Source organism: Chaetodon trifascialis, chromosome 10 (genome assembly GCF_039877785.1).
Source record: "Chaetodon trifascialis isolate fChaTrf1 chromosome 10, fChaTrf1.hap1, whole genome shotgun sequence".
Taxonomy (NCBI): domain Eukaryota; kingdom Metazoa; phylum Chordata; class Actinopteri; order Chaetodontiformes; family Chaetodontidae; genus Chaetodon; species Chaetodon trifascialis.
This window is the reverse complement of record NC_092065.1, coordinates 687,581-706,255: the sequence shown is the minus strand read 5'-3', so window position 1 is coordinate 706,255 and position 18,675 is coordinate 687,581. Positions and strand designations below refer to the sequence as shown.

Below are 18,675 nucleotides of genomic sequence, written 5' to 3'. Positions count from 1 at the left end.
AGGTGAAGGTCATAGCGGGAAAAGCACAGGTGTTGCTAATAACATTAGAAATGGCTCTTTCTATTCCAATCTCTCAGTAAGTCACTTCAGTGTGACATTGGGCCAGTATGCACAATACCAGGACACTGAGACTAAAGCAGCTGAATGTAATTCAGCCATCATTAGTTTTATTTACACCTGGAAAAATGAGCACAGAAAAATGGCACATACTCTATATTTGTCTCACATGTGTTTGCTCACTGTACTTGCCTTGCATCAAGATCATTTGAAAGACCTCTTTCAAATGTAGTCCTTACATTTTCCAAATGCTTTTTTAATAGAGCAAGAATTTGTTTGGCAACTTATCAATCTTTCATTCGTCTGAGTAATAATAGCTTCTGTGTCATGAGCTGTCATTTGGCTCCATGATGACAGCTTAGTGCCAGCCATCCATCCATCCATTTTCTCCCCCTTATCCGGGGCTGGGTCGCAGGGGGAGCAGTCTGTGCAGGGACGCCCAGACTTCCCTCTCCCTGGACACTTCCCCCAGCTCTTCTGGGGGGATCCCGAGGCGTTCCCAGGCCAGCCGAGTGACATAGTCAACCCAGCGTGTCCTGGGTCTTCCCCGGGGCCTCCTCCCGGTGGGACATGTCTGGAACACCTCCCTTGGGAGGCATACAGGGGGTATCCGATAGAGATGCCCGAGCTACCTCAGCTGACTCCTCTCGATGTGGAGGAGCAGCGACTGTACTCTGAGCTCCTCCCGGGTGACAGAGCTCCTCACCCTATCTCTAAGGGAGCGCCCCGCCACCTTGTGGAGGAAACTCATTTCAGCCGCTTGTATCCGGGACCTCGTTCTTTCCGGTCATGACCCAAAGTTCATGACCATAGGTGAGGGTAGGAACGTAGATTGACTGGTAAATCGAGAGCTTCGCCTTTCGGCACAGCTCCTTCGTCACCACGACAGACCGGTACAGCGACCGCATTACTGCAGCCGCTGCACCGATCCGCCTGTCAATCTCACGCTCCATCCTTCCCTCACTCATGAACAGGATACCATATTCCAGTCGAGAACCATGGCCTCGGACTTGGAGGTGCTGACTCTCATCCCAGCTGCTTCACACTCGGCTGCGAACCGCCCCAGTGCATGCTGAAGGTCCTGGCTCAAGGGAGCCAACAAGACAACATCATCCGCAAAAAGCAGAGATGAAATCTGGCGGCTCCCAAACTGAACCCCCTCCGGCCCCTGGCTGCACCTACAAATTCTATCTATAAAAATGATGAACAGAACCGGTGACAAAGGGCAGCCCTGCCGGAGTCCAACATGCACCGGGGACAGGTCCAACAGACCCTCACGGCACGTTTGGGTCTGCCAAGTCTGTCCCGCTTCCTCCCCTGCCAGCGAATCCAACTCCCCACCAGGTGGTGATCAGTTGACAGCTCAGCCCCTCTCTTTACCCGAGCGTCCAAGACATACCGCCGAAGGTCAGATAATACAACTACAAAGTCAATCATTGACCTCCGGCCTAGGGTGTCCTGGTGCCACGTGCACTGATGGACACCCTTATTCTTGAACATGGTGTTCGTTATGGACAAACTGTGACTAGCACAGAAATCCAATAACAGAACACCACTCGGCTTCAGATCGGGGAGGCCGTTCCTCCCAGTCACACCCCTCCAGGTACCACTGTCGCTACCCATGTGAGCATTGAAGTCCCCCAGCAGAACAATGGAGTCCCCGGTTGGAGCACTTTTCAGTACCCCTCCCAGGGACTCCAAGAAGGCCGGGTACTCTGCACTGCTGTTCGGCCCATAGGCCGAAACAACAGTGAGAGACCTATCCCCGACCTGAAGGCGCAGGGAAGCGACCCTCTCGCTCAGCAGGGAGAACTCCAACACATGGCGGCTGAGCTGGGGGGCTATAAGCAAGCCCACACCAGCTTGCTGCCTCTCACCGCGGGCAACTCCAGAGTAGAAGAGAGTCCAACCTCTCTCAAGGAGTTGGGTTCCAGAGCCCAGACTGTGCGTGGAGGTGAGCCCGACTATCTCTAGCCAGTACCGCTCAACCTCCCGCACTAGCTCAAGCTCTTTCCCCCACAGTGAGGTGACATTCCATGTCCCCATAGCCAGAGTCGTTGTCCAGGGTTTGGGTCGTCGGGGCCCCCGCCCACAACTGCCACCCATATCACATAGCACCGGCCCCTTCTGATCCTTCCTGCGGGTGGTTGGCCTACGGGAAGGCGGGGCCACGTCGCTCCTTCGGGTTGTGCCTGGCCAAGTCCCGTGGGCAAAGACTCGGCCACCAGGCGTTCGCCTGTGAGCCCCAACCCCAGGCCTGGCTCCAGGGTGGGGCCCCGGTGACGCCAATCTGGGCGACGTTCGCTGCCTTGATTTTTTCTCTTTCATAAGGGGCTTTTGAACTGCTCTTAGTCTGACCCATCACCTAGAACCTGTTTGCCTTGGGAGACCCTACCAGGGGCATTAAGCCCCGGACAACATAGCCTCTAGGATCATTCGGGTGCTCAAACTCCTCCACCACAATAAGGTGTTGGTTCAAGTAGGAGGACAGCTTAGTGTTTGAAGTATTATTATTTAGCAAACTTTTCATTTAATCATGCCTTATGATTAGCCAACTTAGTGTTAGGACAGGGTTGTTGCCCACCTCAGGGGCACCTGGGCCCGTAGTAAACAAGCTGTATGTAAAACAAAGAGGAGGAAACCTTTGCTTGTGTTCTGCTCACCTTCTGGATTTATCCTCCTTTTGATTACTGTAATTTTCCATAGTTCAACATGTCATTTTAACCAACAATATTAATATACAATCTTACAATCACTAACTTTAGCACTCATTTTACTCCACACAGTCACAAATTCCTCCCATTTATATATCTTACAAACTCTGTAACAAACACATGCAGAAACATGGTTTAACAAAACTGAAATCTATGCACCTGCACTCAATACATACTCAGATCAGTATCAATTTTTGCTTGTGTTCTGCTCAAATGCAGGAGTTATTCTGCAGTGCTTGCCTCCAAGCCAGGTTTTATAATCAGTACAATGAAACTGGCATTTAAATCACTGTTTAAGACAATGAAATGAAAGAAATATATTGGGGGGTCGAGGAAAAGAGAACTTGGCATGTCGGTGGTCATCTTCATTGCATCTTTTCATTCTTTTGCATTCCTTCATCTACTGTGTCATGTAGTGCCATTGTGGTATGCAGTAACTCTTTCTGTTTGCTTTCATGTGTCTAATCGCATCCATATCAGGACCTACAAGTCATTACCAGTTGCTTTACACCAGCTTATGATTGATGAGATGCTTTCAGTTTGTTGAAGCAGCACAGCAATTTTACCAGTGTCACGTCCTCAATTATTGCCCCTCAAATTTGCAATACCTTTTCATTCCTCCCAATCTCTTGTTTATGTTCACTCAACCCCCTTCACCTCTATTCCTTCACTCCATCCTCCCTCCCCTTGTATGTGTCTCTGCTCCCCTTGTTTTGCCTTGCATAGGTCGGGGTAACCTGCGTCCCCAGCTGGACAGTGCCATGCAGGATGTTAACGACTTGTGCCTGCTGATGGAGGAGACAGAGAAGCAGGCAGTGTGCAGAGCCCTCCTGGAAGAGAGAGGACGTTACTGTACATTCATTAACATGCTGCAGCCTGTGTTGGTGAGGAACATTTAGCCTTTGTTACACCTACAACTTGTAGAAAATAAGTGTAAATAGCACTGATGTAAAAATCCTGATCCATCCTGTTTTTCCCTCCAGAATGTAGAGATTGCCATGCTGGGAGAGATAACACATTTACAGGCCATTGTTGATGACCTCACTATGCTGACTGAAGACCCACACAAGCTGCCACCAGCCAGTGAGCAGGTAACAGAAGTGTAATACTACTCATGCCAATACCAGTGGAGATAGTCAGACTGTTTAGATCACAATGACATATATTTTGTCTTATTACAGTCCAAGGCTGTTAAGCGGTAAGTGTGGTGATCTTCTATATTCATCTCATTATTAACAAAAATACCAAAACCCTGAAAGTAAATGATCCCTACAATGAACAGCTGTTTAAGCTGTTTCATGACATTTGTTGGCAGCAGCAAAAAATAATAGAATATCAGAAAATAGTGTACAGTGACGTAAGTGCTACAGTGTTGTCTGATGCTTTTGTGGTAATTTTAAGAGTTTGGATGGTGTGACATGATGTTCATCTTTGGCTGAAAATTTCTGTTACACATCTCTTTTTTTCTCCTTTCCTGTCACTGTTTGAATACAACATGACTAAATGGACTAATGTCGAAACAAATTTATCCTCTCATATTTACGTCAGCACAGCTTAGGAAATAACTTTTGTGGGTGTGGGCAATAGCAAAACAAGTTGTAATCAGCTGTAATTTATTAAAATGTATCCAAACTATTGCCTGTCTTTTTTTTCAATATCTCTTGTAAAAGCAATGTTGCCCACTTCTATTGTTGCCACTGTATCATCACCATTTGTTTGTGTGATGTCGCAGGTGATCCGGGACCTGAAAGGCTCTGACTGTATCTGGCCATACCAGACCCCTCCTTCCTCCCCCAGCAGCACTGGCTCCAGGAAGAGCAGTATGTGCAGGTACCCTATATGCATGTATGTGTTCGTCATACAATAAGACGCAATGTGTTTCATGTGCCTGGGTGACGTATTTGTGTCAATGCTGGATTTTAGTCATGCTGGATCTGAGCAAACGTGCACATTGTGGTTTTCAACCAATTTATTCATACAATTGTAAAGGATTGAACAATTAAAGGTTTTCAAAACATAGCTTTCTATAGTTAATTTGTATTTTATATATTTTTGTCTATCGTTGATTTTGTTATTTGGGTTTTTTTTACGGTCTAATTTGTTCTACTTGTTCTGTTTTTTACCTATCCTTTTTATTCTGCTGTTGTAACAATTGAATTTCCCCAGTGGGAAAATAATAAAGTATCATCTTATTTTGAGTAGGTGTCCCTCAGTCAGCATGTAGTACATGGCATATCTCTGCACCATCTCAGCTATTGTTCCTGGCCGATTTCCACTTCTCAAGCTTACTTGAGCTAGTCCCTGTTCCTGAGCAGCTGCAACTTGACGGTCTGTCGCCGTGGTGGCCGGCTAGATTCTCTCAAAGCAATTCTGTGGGGAAGAAGAGCGTGCTGGGTCCATGATTGGCAAGACTGTACTGTTACGCAGTTTTAGGACCCAAGTGCAGCGCTAACAGAACACAGAAATCTTTGTGAGTTTGTGCTGTGGCTCACTGGGTGCTTGGTGTGGAGCAGACTGCATATCCAGGAAATGTTTGTTGAGCCAGACAACAAACAGTTCCACTGACTCTTGTGTTTAACATGGGCAAGGCAAGAGATGTAGTCAGAGACGGAAGGCAGAGGTAATTACCAGGGGTGCGGAGAACAGGTGAGGTCAAAACCGTGAGATCAATCCAAATGATAATGCTGAGGAGTCTTGCATGAAGGAGAAGAGTGCAGACTGAGCAGGTGAACAGATGGGAGGGTGGAAGGGGTGGGAGGGAGAGTGGCAGCAGGTAAGAAGCTGATGAGTGTGACAGTGTGACCTCTGTCCCACTCTAGGGAATGCAATATGTCAGGAATACCTTGAGTGGCACAAATGTTCCCTTGCATTTAAGGATGAATTGATTCGATTTTGGCCATCAAAGGACACTGAAGATTAGGGCTCCTCAACTACATTCACAATTTTTATAAGCAGACACTGTGGGGGCTGGATTTTCAAATGAATGCATTTATTGAGGCCTGATTAGTCTATTATTGTTTAATATTTCCACTGTCTTGTAAAACGTATGTTATTTTTATAAGCCTATGTCAGTGTAAACAGACTCTTAAAAAAACATAAAAAAATCCATAATGATAATTAGATACTTACGTTGAAAACTCTCTCACACCTCAGCCAAGAAAGCCGAGACAGTCAGCGCTCAATACAAACCCACAGTTTAACGACCAAGGAATGAGTCCTTATCTCAACAAAAAACAGTTTGAAGCATTTGAAGCGTGCATTCTCTAGATTAATTAATATTCCACAAGCTGGATGGAAAGCTTTGGCCGGTCGAATGTGACCCTCAGGCCGCAAGTTGATAATTACTGCTATAAATAGTAGCCACAGTCACCATACAAAACACATCTTAGGCCATAACTGACAAATTTGTACACTAATTATGATTATTATTATTTCACAAAAATAACTCAGGAACCGAAGGGGAGATTGTGACCAGATTTCACATTTGGTTGAATACTGAATTGGTGAACTAATCTTGTTTGTCCACCTTGACACTGCGGTGATGGTATAGATCTTCTGTGCTGCCAGGTTGAAGATGTGTGAAGCATCCAAGTTTTAGAATTTGCAGCTTCTTTGCAGCAACATTTATGTTGGCATTAATTTTGCTGATATTGCGCTTCAAGTGATTGTTGTTGCACTATTTTACAAAGTTCTGTATCAGTCCTCTGTGCTCCTCTGTAAAAAATAGTCTGCAAGTGAAGACATCATGTTTTTGACTGGAAATTATTCACTGGAATTGTACATGTCCACATAGTGATAGCTTATGTTTTGCCAATAAACACACTTAATTAAAATCCTTAAAGTCCTCACTATGTATGCTATTTTTTTAGGACAGACATGGATGTAAACTGTGGCTTAATACTAGTTTTCGTGGATATAGACAAGGAGATTCATATCTAAACTGAAAATTCTACATGAAATAAAAACAACTGACTAATCACATCTTGGGAGTATGACCATGGCAGCTATGGCATTTCATGTTAAAAGAGTTTGTAACCGCTCACTGCAAGGATGTTACTATTAACTGCACATCTAGTTACATTTGTGATTGAGAATTCTCAAAACAGCTGACAGACAATCACAAAATACACTATATTGCCAAAAATATTCACTCACCCATCCAAATAATTGAAATCAGGTGTTCCAAACACTTCCATGGCCACATGTGTATAAAATCAAGCACCAAGGCTGCAGAATGTTTCTACAAACATTTGTGAAAGAATGGGTCACTCTCAGGAGCTCAATGAATTCCAGCATGGTACTGTGATAGGATGCCACCCGTGCAACAAGTCCAGTCATGAAATTTTCTTGCTCCTAAATATTCCACAGTCAACTGTCAGTGGTATTATAACAAAGTAGAAGTGATTAGGAACAACAGCAACTTAGCCAGGAAGTGGTAGGCCACGTAAAATGACAGAGCAGGGTCAGCGGATACTGAGGCGCATAGTATGCAGAAGTCGCCAACTTTGCAGAGTCAATCGCTACAGACCTCCAAACTTCATGTGGCCTTCAGATTAGCTCAAGAACAGTGCATAGAGAGCTTCATGGAATAGGTTTCCATGGCCGAGCAGCTGCATACAAGTCATACATCACCAAGTGCAATGCAAAGTATTGGATGCAGTGGTGTAAAGACAGCACAACTGGACTCTAGAGCAGTGGAGATGCATTTTCTGGAGTGACGATTCACACTTCACCATCTGGCAATCTGATGGACGAGTTTGGGTTTGGCAGTTGCCAGGAGACTGGTACTTGTCTGACTGCATTGTGCCAAGTGAAAAGTTTGGTGGAGGGGGGATTATGATGTGGGGTTGTTTTTCAGGAGCTGGGCTTGGCCCCTTAGTTCCAATGAAAGGAACAGTTTGGGGATGGCCCCTTCCTGTTCCAACATGACTGTGCACCAGTGCAAAAAGCAAGGTCCATAAAGACATGGATGAGAGAGTTTGGTGTGGATGAACTTGACTGGCCTGCACAGAGTCCTGACCTCAACCGAGTAACACCTTTGGGATGAATTAGAGCCGAGACTGAGAGCCAGGCTTTCCCGTCCAACATCTTCTGCGTTTCTGGAAGAATGGTCAAAAATTCCCATAAACACACTCATAGGGCTCTATTTTTGACTCCGCCACCGGCACGGTGGTATTTTCGAGCGGCGCAGGCAGGCGCACGGCGTATTTGGTATTTTGGTAGACCGAGGCGTACAGAGGTGCGCCAGGATGGGCGTTGCGGCGCAGTAGGGGGGAGGTGTCGGCATAATGACCATTTCGGTCTGCGCCAGCGGCGCAAAAGTGCGCTGAAAGCTCGCCACCTCAGACCTGGTCAACCCTGTGTGCTGGCGGCGCAAGTGGATTTTCGTAAACTGAGTCGTGCGCTCACGTCACCAACACCTCACAGTCAGGTTTCCACAGTGTCTGGCATTTCACTGCGATCAATTATTAGCAACAGCCGCAATTCAATGCAACTATCTGAGTCAGCACATACAGTCAGACCTAAATTTGTATATTTTGATCGGTATCTCATCTGACCACATCAAAAGCGCGTTCGGCACGCGTAATGGTCACTCAACCTGACTGAATGTACACAGGTGAAACAGGGATGTCTGATGATCTGTGACTCAAATTGCCTGGTGACAAACGTGTATGCCACTTTCCCCGGGTCGGCACATGACTTGTTCGTCCTGGCGAATTCTAGCATCCCTACAGTCTTTTAGGGGGACACCCCTCTGGATGGGTGGCTGCTAGGTGATAACGGCTATCCACTGAAAACGTGATGATGCCGTATATCACACCGTCAATAAGACGGCAGCGTGGTTTTAATGGTGTTTTCAGCAGTGCTCGCTCAGTCATCGAACGCACACTGCGATCAATAATTAGCAACAGCGACGATTCAATGCAACTATCTGAGTCAGCACATACAGTCAGACCTAAATTTATATATTTTGATCAGTATCTCATCTGACGACATCGCAAGCGCGTTCGGCACGCGTAATTGTCACAAACAGGGATGCAAACTAAACGGTTAACGTCGCTGTGCCAACTAGAAACAGCCGTGGCATCCTACAGAGCATATATACTGCATCCATCTCAGAGCACTCGAGAGACAGAGAGAGACAGACACATGAAAAAACTCAAGTGATGATCGTTGTCCGCTGTTACCCACATCATTTCATTCCAAATACAAATGTAATCATAGTAATGCTTAACGTTATCTACAAAGATGGAGTACATCATTGCTTTGAGGAGGAGGAGGAGGAGGAGGAGGAGTGTCCTCGAAAATAGTCGAAAATAGAGCCCATAAACCTTATGGAAAGCCTTCCCAGAAGAGTTGAAGCTGTTCTAGCTGCAAAGGGTGGACCGACGTCATATTAAACCCTATGGATTAAGAATGAGATGTTGCTTAAGTTCATATGCAAGTCAAAGCAGGTGAGCCAATACTTTTGGCAATATAGTGTATGTGCAGTCAACAATAGTGTCTCTCTTGCTGGCTACCAGTAGTGTAAAAAGTCCTGAGAGCTTTTACTTTAGTAAAAGTCACAATACCCCAGTGTAGAAATACTCTGTTACAAGTAAAAATCCTGTGTTCAAAATTTTATTTCAGTGAAAGTATACTGTCAAAATATATTTACAGTAAACAAAAAAAGTAACACACTGTGCAGAATTGTCCATTTCAGAATAATATATTTCATTTAATTCTAATTATTGATTTATTTCAATCAGGAGATAAGTGAATGAATGTAAAGATAACTGTTTATTATGACGGATGACATGTGATGATTAAGCCTTAATCGAAAGCCTTGGGCACTTCATAACAGCATTAAAACTAACGCAGGGAGAGAGGTTCATATTTAAAAGGCAGCAGGGATGTGATAAGCTAACGGTGAAGGTGTGTAGCTGTGCTACTGGGTGGATGTGAACAGCTGATATTGGAAGACAGACACAGACAAAGACAGCAAAGAAATTATAAGTGAGCATCTGTGACTTGAGTGAATGCAGAATGGTATGAGAAGTATGCTACAAGCCTAAGCATGCAAAAGAATAGTCTTCCTGATTGAACTTTCACCAGAGCTTCATTAATACATACATCACTTTAATGTTGCAACTGGTAAAGGTGCCGCTGTTTGTTAAAATTTGTATACTGCTGCGTAGCTTGTGAATTTCATCCCGGGGAATCATCTTATCTTATCCATACTATTACTTAACTTTATTGATTATTGTAGAAAAGGCCCCAAAGTTGGTGTTTGTTCATGTTCACATTTTGTTTCATGATGGGATATTCATGTTCAGTTAGAGCCCCCTGCTGGCTGTATTGTATATAGCACCTCATTCAGTTGGTAGAAGCAGCGCGTCAGTCACAGTGGAAAAGAGGGCGAGTGTGATCGTCGGAGTGTGTGCCGTCGAGTCTGTGCGTGAATGAGATATGTAAGTATCTGTATGTGCGTTGTGGGAGTGTTGGATGTGTGTGGCTGCGTGGACGTCTGTGTTAGTCGTGTTTGTGTGTATTCGCGGCTCGTAATGAAGACGCTGTATGCTAATTAGCTATGTGCTGGTCGAGGGGGGCGTAAGCCGTATGCTAGCGCTAGTCGCTAACGTTACAATATGTTATGTTACGTTGTTAGCTTAGTGGCGTGCTGTGTGAGCATGCTGAGTGATACTGTATGCTGGTTATGTTCATAGTGATTGTTTGGTTGTTTATGTATACTATCCATGCTTATGGCTGTACTTTAATTCTTATTTGATGTTCTTTGTCATAGAAACCACAGAACTATAAGGAATAAACGGGTCAGCCCAATCAAGCTGCCTCTTTATTAATAACTCTGAGTATAGTGGCCAAAGTGGTGTTCTGGCCAACACACCGACATGGATTCAGTGATATTCAGTGATATATTTTGTATTATTTATCTGAATCTGATAAGTAATTTAAATGATCAAATAGTAAGTATAAGTAAAAAATTGCCTCTGAAATGTAGTGGGATAGAAATATAAAAAATGGCAGAAAATTTAACTATTCAAGTAAAGTAAAGGTATCTCAAAGTTCTACTAAAGTACAGCACTTGAATAAATGTACTTATTTATTTTGCACCACTGCCGGCTGTCACACAGGGGACTCTTTTGTGAAAGGCTGTATTTCATAGCTGCTGTCAGTGAACCTGTCAATGGTCAGGCCCCCAGTCTAATGGGACAGTTGATTGTATTTGAAGTTTTAAGCCACGGGCCTACATGACAATCTAAATCTACCACCTAATGTTTAACTTTCAATCATTTATTCATGCACCTTGGAAGGTACCACGCAGGATGTCTTCCAAGATGCCGCGACTCTGGAAGACATCCTGCGTGGTACCTGTGCCAAAGACCCCACATCCCAAGGACCCTAGCTGCTACAGGCCGGTGGCACTAACATCGCACCTCATGAAGGCCCATGAGCGGCTGGTCCTTGCCCACCTGCACACCCTGGTGAGCTCGTCCATGGACCCACTGTAGTTCGCGTACCAGCCTGGCATCGGAGTGGACGATGCCCTCATCTTCCTCCTCCATCGAGCCCTGGCTCACCTGGAGTTGCCAGGGAGCTCTGTTCGGGTCCTTTTCCTGGATCTTAGCAGTGCTTTCAACACCATCAGGCCAGCCATCCTGAGGAACAAGCTGGAGCTTTCAGGAGTGGACCAACACCTCACATGCTGGACAGTGGACTACCTTTCCAACCAACTGCCCACAGTATGTGAGGACATGGGACTGTGTGTCAGGGACTGTCCTCTGCAGTGTAATCTGTGCACCTGGGCAATAACCTGTGCAATATTTTGGTACATTTTCTTAGGATGTTGTTGTTTCTCTTTCTCTTTCTATTTTGCCCGTTTGTATATACTATGTTAATTGCACGCACTTGTTGTCTTTTTGAATATTCTATTCACTTATTGATGCTGCTGTGAAATTTGGAATTTCCCCTCGAGGGATGAATAAAGGAATATTGAATTGAATTGAATTGAATTGAATTGAATTGAATTGAATTGAATTGAATTGAATTGAATCAAAACACAAGCTTTTCTTAATGCTTAACATAAAGAAATATCAAACCTGGTTACTATTTTAAGTTTGATATGCATAATGCAAAATTATGACTGACATATTATCGCAAGCGGCATGGTGGGGCAGCAGGTAGTGCACGTGCCTCACAGCAAGAAGGTTGCCAGTTCGATTCCCGGACGGGGCCTTTCTGTGTGAAGTTTGCATATTCTTCCCGTGCATGCGTGGGTTCTCTCCAGGTACCCTGGCTTCCTCCCACAGACCAAAAACATGCTCATTAGGTTAATTGGTGACTCTGAAATTGCCCCTAGGTGAATGCTTGTTTGTCTTGTCTGTTGCCCTGCGATCGATTGGCGACTGGTCCAGGGTGTACCCGGCCTCTCGCCCATTGACAGCTGGGATAGGCTCCAGCCCCCCCGCAACCCCAAAAGGGATAGGCAGTAAAGAAAATGGATGGATGGATATTATTGCAAGTGTATTCTCCTCTCAGCTGGACAATGCTGAAATACCACTTAGTGATTTCAGTGATGAAAAATTAATTCAGTTTCGAGAAACCAAAGATTGAAAATTATCATTTATTATGTGTTTTTCATTTAAGCAGTAAATGCAGACATGAAAGGGGAGTGTAAATTACAATGTAAATAAATGTATTTCACTTTTTTCCTTGTGTGATTTGTTTTCAATGAAGCATTGTAACTCTTCCATATATATTGAGTTATATACTGATGTGATATCCTGTCAACAGTCTCCTCCAGATGCCCTCAGCAGGAGCCCATCGGCTAAGCATCGTCTCCTCCCATGACTCAGGCTTCATGTCCCAGGACACAAACACCCACTCTAAGCCCCCGTCACCCATGCCCTCTGATGTCACCAGCCAGGTAGGTGTCATAACACTAAAGTTTGTTCTTTGATAAGGAATAAATGAGTTTTATTGGAGTAGCTGCCATTCAGGAACAGTCATTCACTAATCAGGAGGTTGTTGGTCTGATCCCTTGCACCTGCAGTCTACATGTCGAAGATACTGAACCCCAAGTTGCTCTTGTTAGCTTTCCACTGGTGTGTGAATGGTTATCGCTGCTGATGAGCAGGTGGCATATTGCATATTAGCCTTTGCCACCATTGTATAAATGTGTGTGGCTTGTGATGTAAAGCACTTTTAGTTGTTAGTGCCACCAGAAAGACAAGAAAAGTGCTGTATAATTGTAGTCATTTTACCAAATGCCTTTCATCTTACTGCAGGAGACTTTTTAGCATCACCTTCAGCCTAGTTTGCATGTCAGATATAGACCTATATTCTCAGTCTGAGTGTCAGCTTAGCTGGAGTTCTCCATTTTTGCTGCAATAGAGCTTTATCAGTTGCAAATGTTGAATTTTTATCCCACTGGACTGACAGTTATTCAGGTTCTCTTGGTCTGAACATAGTTCAGTATAGGAGAACACAGCACACCAATTATTGGCTGCAAATTAGACACCTTTGAGGAGGCTGTGGAGAGGAGGACACTGGACAGAATGTTATCTATCATAGATAACCCTGAACATACTCTTCACCACCTTGTGGACAGACAGTGGAGTTCCTTCTCTAATAGACTGCTCCAGCTCCGCTGTCACAAGGACCACTTCAGGAAATCATTCCAGCCACAAGCCACCACACTATACAACAGTAATTTAAACAGCTAATCTTCACCAACTGGCTGCATGATGAAACACCAATGGAAGGTTAGACGAAAAGGGAAAAATGAGCAGAGGAAAATCAGATGGGATGGGGAAGAGTTGAGAAAATGATTTATATTTAATCCTTTCAGGAATTAAAAGAACAGGCACTTTACATGATGGCATCCAGAGCCCATATGGGAAGCTAATTTCTTCCATTCGTCAGAAACAGAATGTCAGATTTGATGTTGAAATAATGGGGCTTGGTCAGACATCAACTTATCTGGCTCTGTCAATGGAACATATTGAACTGACTTTCCACTCAGTTTGTGATGGCTTTTGTAAACTTAACAATGAATGATCACTTTAACGTTCATTACACATTGAGGCAGTCAGAGTCCCCCTTTAATTTAGCACCTAGACAGTAGTCTTGCTTAGTGCAGCGACTGTATAGAGTATGAGTGTGTATTTATGGTTTATGGTAGTATCATTTAACAACTACATTGGACAACCAGCTGTTCATTAAACCCGACCTTATTTTATTTCCACATTTAGTTCTTTCATGAAACTGCTTCTTTTTCTTTTTTCAGTTTGAGAGAAATGAATCTGTAACAACAGTCACCAAAGACTATTTTCTTCTTCCCAATATGAATTATACTGAGGAAAAGTTGTTTTTAGTTGAGAAGTTTGAGCCTTGAGTATAGATGCCTTATCAGCAACAGTGGGTGCATTTCTTCAAATGGACTGCACACTCTTTTAGTTAGCATATTGAATTGCCCAAGCATTTTATAAGTCTGAGGGCGGCACGGTGGCACAGCAGGTATTGTGCGTGCCTCACAGCAAGAGGGCCGCTCCTCAATCCCCATGTCGGGCAGGACCTTTCAGTGTGAAGTTTGCATGTTCTTCCCTTGCATGCTTGGGTTCTCTCCGGGTACTCCAGCTTCCTCCCACAGACCAAAAACATGCTCATTAGGTTAATTGGTGACTAAAAATTGCCCGTAGGTGTGAGTGTGAGTGTGAGTGTGAATGGTTGTGTCTCTGTATATGTTGCCCTGCGATCAGCTGGCGTCTGGTTCAGGGTGTACCCCGCCTCTCGCCCAATGACAGCTGGGATAGGCTCCAGCCCCCACACAACCCCGAAAGGGATAGTTGGGTATAGACAATGGATGGATGGATCTTCACCAACCTCACAAACTCCAATAGTTCAATGTTTATATATTATTTGCACTACTGCAATATTGCACATTACTGTTTATTGTTTACATTAATTTATCACTTACAACTTGCGCATATTTTTTCTGGTATATACTTTATAGCTCTCTCTCTTTCTCTCTAAGAATGGCTGTCATCCTTTGTTTATATACTTAGTTATATTGCATTATAATTATATATTACAAAATATATAATACTCTTAATGTAATGTGTATTGTGATATATAACTATACACTTAGTTATACTTAGTTATATTTTTTTTGTTATTCGTGTTTCTATATTTAGTTATAGCTTTACCAATTGCTATTATTCTATGTTTATATAGCTTTCTTCTCATCCTTATTCTTTATTTTATATATTTTATGTTTATGTGTATGTTTAACGTGCTGCTGCAACAAAAATAATTAAATTATTTTTTTTTTCAATAAATTATTTTTCAGGCTACTTTATTTTCAGTCCATGCTATGCTGTATGAGATGAAAATACCTCCTTCCTCCTAAAGTTCATCAACACTTTTCTACAACGCTCACCCTCTTCGTATGCACCTCTCATCTCTCACACCTGTAACTCTCTCCATTTTCTCTTTTTTCTACTTCACATAACCTTTACCAGAAATCAACAAGTTCAGCCTCGTCTGAGGCTTCAGAAACCTGCCAGCCTGTCAGCGAGAGCAACTGTCCTACAGTGGTTAGTATTGCATGCATCTTACTACTTTATTGGGTGCACACAAACTCACACACACACACACACACACACACACACACACACACACACACACACACACACACACACACACACACACACACACACACACAGTGTGCTGTGCATCATTGTTATGTATAGTTTAAAGAGGCCTGTGGGCTCTACTTCATAACTGCAGTGGACTATTCATGGGTGTTGAGCACTCTTACTCAGACTTGTCTGTCTGGTCTACAGTTTGTCTCATGCTCATACCTTTCGCCCTGCTTTCTCGTACACTGGCACCATCAGGCATCTCTCTGTCATACTTCCTGCATCCCCCACTTTTAACCACTCTCCCGGATCCAACAACCCCTCACCCACATTATCTCTTTAAAACTGTGTTGCTTCTTTACATTTTTCTATCATCAAGCTGTTTTCCAGTCTTCCTTTGCAAAGATGCAGTAAATTGAGACGACTCACTTAAGGTCACTTAACATAACCTTACGTAATCTGCTCATATCTACATCAGCATCTAACCAGTTCATGAGCCAGATCAGCGGGCTGCCATGTTTAACTGACTGCAGGACTGTTGCATGGTAAAAGCTAGAGCTATAAACAATTGGAAGACAGTCGATTTTTTTCCTTTTGCTGCTGCAGGACTGGGCCAAAGTGAGTGCCAGTGAGCCATTGTTGGCCGGCACTCTGCAGCATAGGGGGGAATCTGCGGATGAGAAGATGAGAGAACCTGAAGCTCTGCCCAATCCATTGGGGTATTCTGGGATGCGACCAAATGATCCCCACCGAGTGAGAATAGGCCTAGCAAAAATCACACCCAAGGTAAGTATAAAAATGTAAATCTAAGTATATTTACATTTATAAATATATGTAGCTTTATATTGCTTGAAGAAGTTTTGTGTTCTCAATTGCATATGTAAATGTGTGCTTATCTTTTTGTATTTCCTTCTTCCCTGTATCTGTGTGTGTGTGTGTGTGTGTGTGTGTGTGTGTGTGTGTGTGTGTGTGTGTGTGTGTGTGTGTGTGTGTGTGTGTGTGTGTGTGTGTGTGTGTGTTATGTGCACACACACACACAGCTCTCTCCAGTAGCCAGTACTCTAGCTATGGTTCTGACCAGAGGCTTGAGTATGGAGCAGCAGAAGAGTAGCAGAGACTCTCTTGAGTACTCCAGCTGCTACAGCACCCAGATCAACACCCCCTCCCACTCTGAGGACACCATACCCTCACAAGGTAACTCAACGAATTTCTGAGCTTCCCTGCTGTTTTTCGATGGAATTTTGATGGGAATATCGTGTTTATTGGAAAATGCAATTGGATTACTGTAATTATATTTTTATGTAATAAAGCTCAACATAACTCTTCAAATCAGTGTTGTTTTCGGTATAATAAATTCTCATGACTCACTGTCACTTCTAGGTTCTGATTGTGAGTGGTACTCTCTCAGTGGGGATGCTGACAGTGAAGGACAGGCAGACTTTGGGAAGTCCTCGTCCATCTCACGACACAGTAACGTTGCTCAGAGCTACCACCACATGATTCAAACCAAGAGGCCTGCCAGCACAGCAGGCCTTCCTGCAGGTAAGACTTTGCAAGGAACTCCTAACGGCGCAGGAGGAAGCAGCTTTGGAGCAATCACATCAGGGACAGCCACCATTCGCCGGACAGCATCCTCAAAAACTGGAGTGAGACGCACACTGTCCACATCTGGTCCCATTCCCATCCGGCCTCCCATTGTTCCAGTTAAGACCCCCATATTGCCAGATTCTCTGGGGTGTGTCAGCCTGTCCCATCATCGAGTGGAGAGTGAGGAGTTTCTGTACGGTGATGACGCACTTTGTAATGACTACATGAGGGCCTCTCCAAAGCGGATTAGCCTCCCTGACACAGCTTGGGGCTGTAGAGGAGGAGGGCCAGACAGGACTGTTTATACCCAGCAGAACCCCAGCATGGCTGGCCACAGTGCTGAGGAGGACCTTCTGCTCGCTGCCAACCGTCACAGCCTGGTTAAGAAGATAGGAGAGCTGGCAGCCTGCGCCCATGCCCTCGGTGAGGGTCAGTTCTCCTTCCAAAGCTTACTGCCAGATGCAGATACAGCTGTGTGTGTGCCCCAGGAGCCATCCTCTTCAGGCAAGGAGGACATTGATATGCTGGTGTCAATACGCCGGGGGGTGAAGCTCCGCAAAACAGTGACTGATGACAGGTCGGCTCCCAGGATTCTACGGTAGCTGGGGGAGAAGACTGCGAAGAAGCAGCTGTAGTGCTGTTAATTACAAATTAATTCTCTGTAGTTAAATATATCAGCTTTCATGTCATACATGAACTGAGGTACAAGTAACAAAGAGGATGTAATGTGAATGAAGGCCAACTGAAGAGTTATGACCATGGACAATGTCAAATCATTTCATTTCATGTATGTATTGCATATGTACAAATTAATCCAGATTTTGTTTGTTTTTTATTTTTGTTTTTGGTATGATCTTCATTGTTGTGGGCTTTGTGGCTGTGCATCTCTACTCCCTGTGTGACCATTTGTTTCAGCCAAGTTTGTCCGTTTAGACCCAGTGATGAAGATGTCACTGCTGTAGGGACCTAATGCTGTGTCTTTTTTCTTGCTCTTATGATTGCTGTAGTATTATACATTTTTTAAGTAACACAGTTGTGTTTCTTATCATTGCTGTAATGTATTACTGTTTTGTTTCATAAGCTTAACAGCAGCTGTGCAAGTCATGTAAAATAGGAGTGATATTGTACTCTGCAATTAAATGGCTTCTATTGTTAAATGGCTTAATTGTCTTTGTCAGAAAATGTAGTGTCTTTATTAAAAAGTAGAAAATTCTTCATCCATCTTGTCAGGAATGCAATCAGGAACAGTCCATTATTCCTGACCTGCAGTGCACTTTGCTGTTGTTGCAGTAGTTATTACCATATGTATCCGCATTGATTAATTGAATAGTATATTTCCAAAATGTAAAGTGGGCTTCAACTATAACTAACTTGAAAATGTGTAATTTACTGGAATTTTATTTCCTCAAGAGCTTTCTCTACTTTAGAGTTTATACTGCAGTTAAACAATCAGTATTTTATGATTTGTCCAGTACAGTAATCTTTATTTTCAGCAGTCTATGTGCTATAATTATTATTATTTTTTTTTAATTTTTACAATTTATTTTAAACTTTAACTGTATGTATATTTTTCACAGAAATTTTATGCTTATTCCATTGTAACCTTGCCCTATTTATAACACTGCAGTCCTCTAAAACAACACATAGGGGTGCCAGAGTGACAGCCAAGCTAACAC

The 18,675-nt window shown here is 43.7% G+C and overlaps 1 protein-coding gene across 1 annotated transcript in view; it reads left to right on the top strand.

Annotated features, from left to right (window-relative positions):
• Positions 1-18,454, top strand: part of mtss1la (MTSS I-BAR domain containing 2a) — a 52,393-nt gene extending 33,939 nt beyond the window's left edge. Inside the window, exons 7-14 of the mRNA XM_070972424.1 lie at positions 3,498-3,655; positions 3,755-3,862; positions 4,504-4,601; positions 12,564-12,696; positions 15,293-15,367; positions 16,019-16,198; positions 16,453-16,606; positions 16,793-18,454. Coding sequence (XP_070828525.1) covers positions 3,498-3,655; positions 3,755-3,862; positions 4,504-4,601; positions 12,564-12,696; positions 15,293-15,367; positions 16,019-16,198; positions 16,453-16,606; positions 16,793-17,601 — 1,715 coding nt within the window. The 3' untranslated portion in view covers positions 17,602-18,454. The remainder of the gene's footprint in view (positions 1-3,497; positions 3,656-3,754; positions 3,863-4,503; positions 4,602-12,563; positions 12,697-15,292; positions 15,368-16,018; positions 16,199-16,452; positions 16,607-16,792) is intronic.
• The last annotated feature ends 221 nt before the right edge of the window (positions 18,455-18,675 follow it).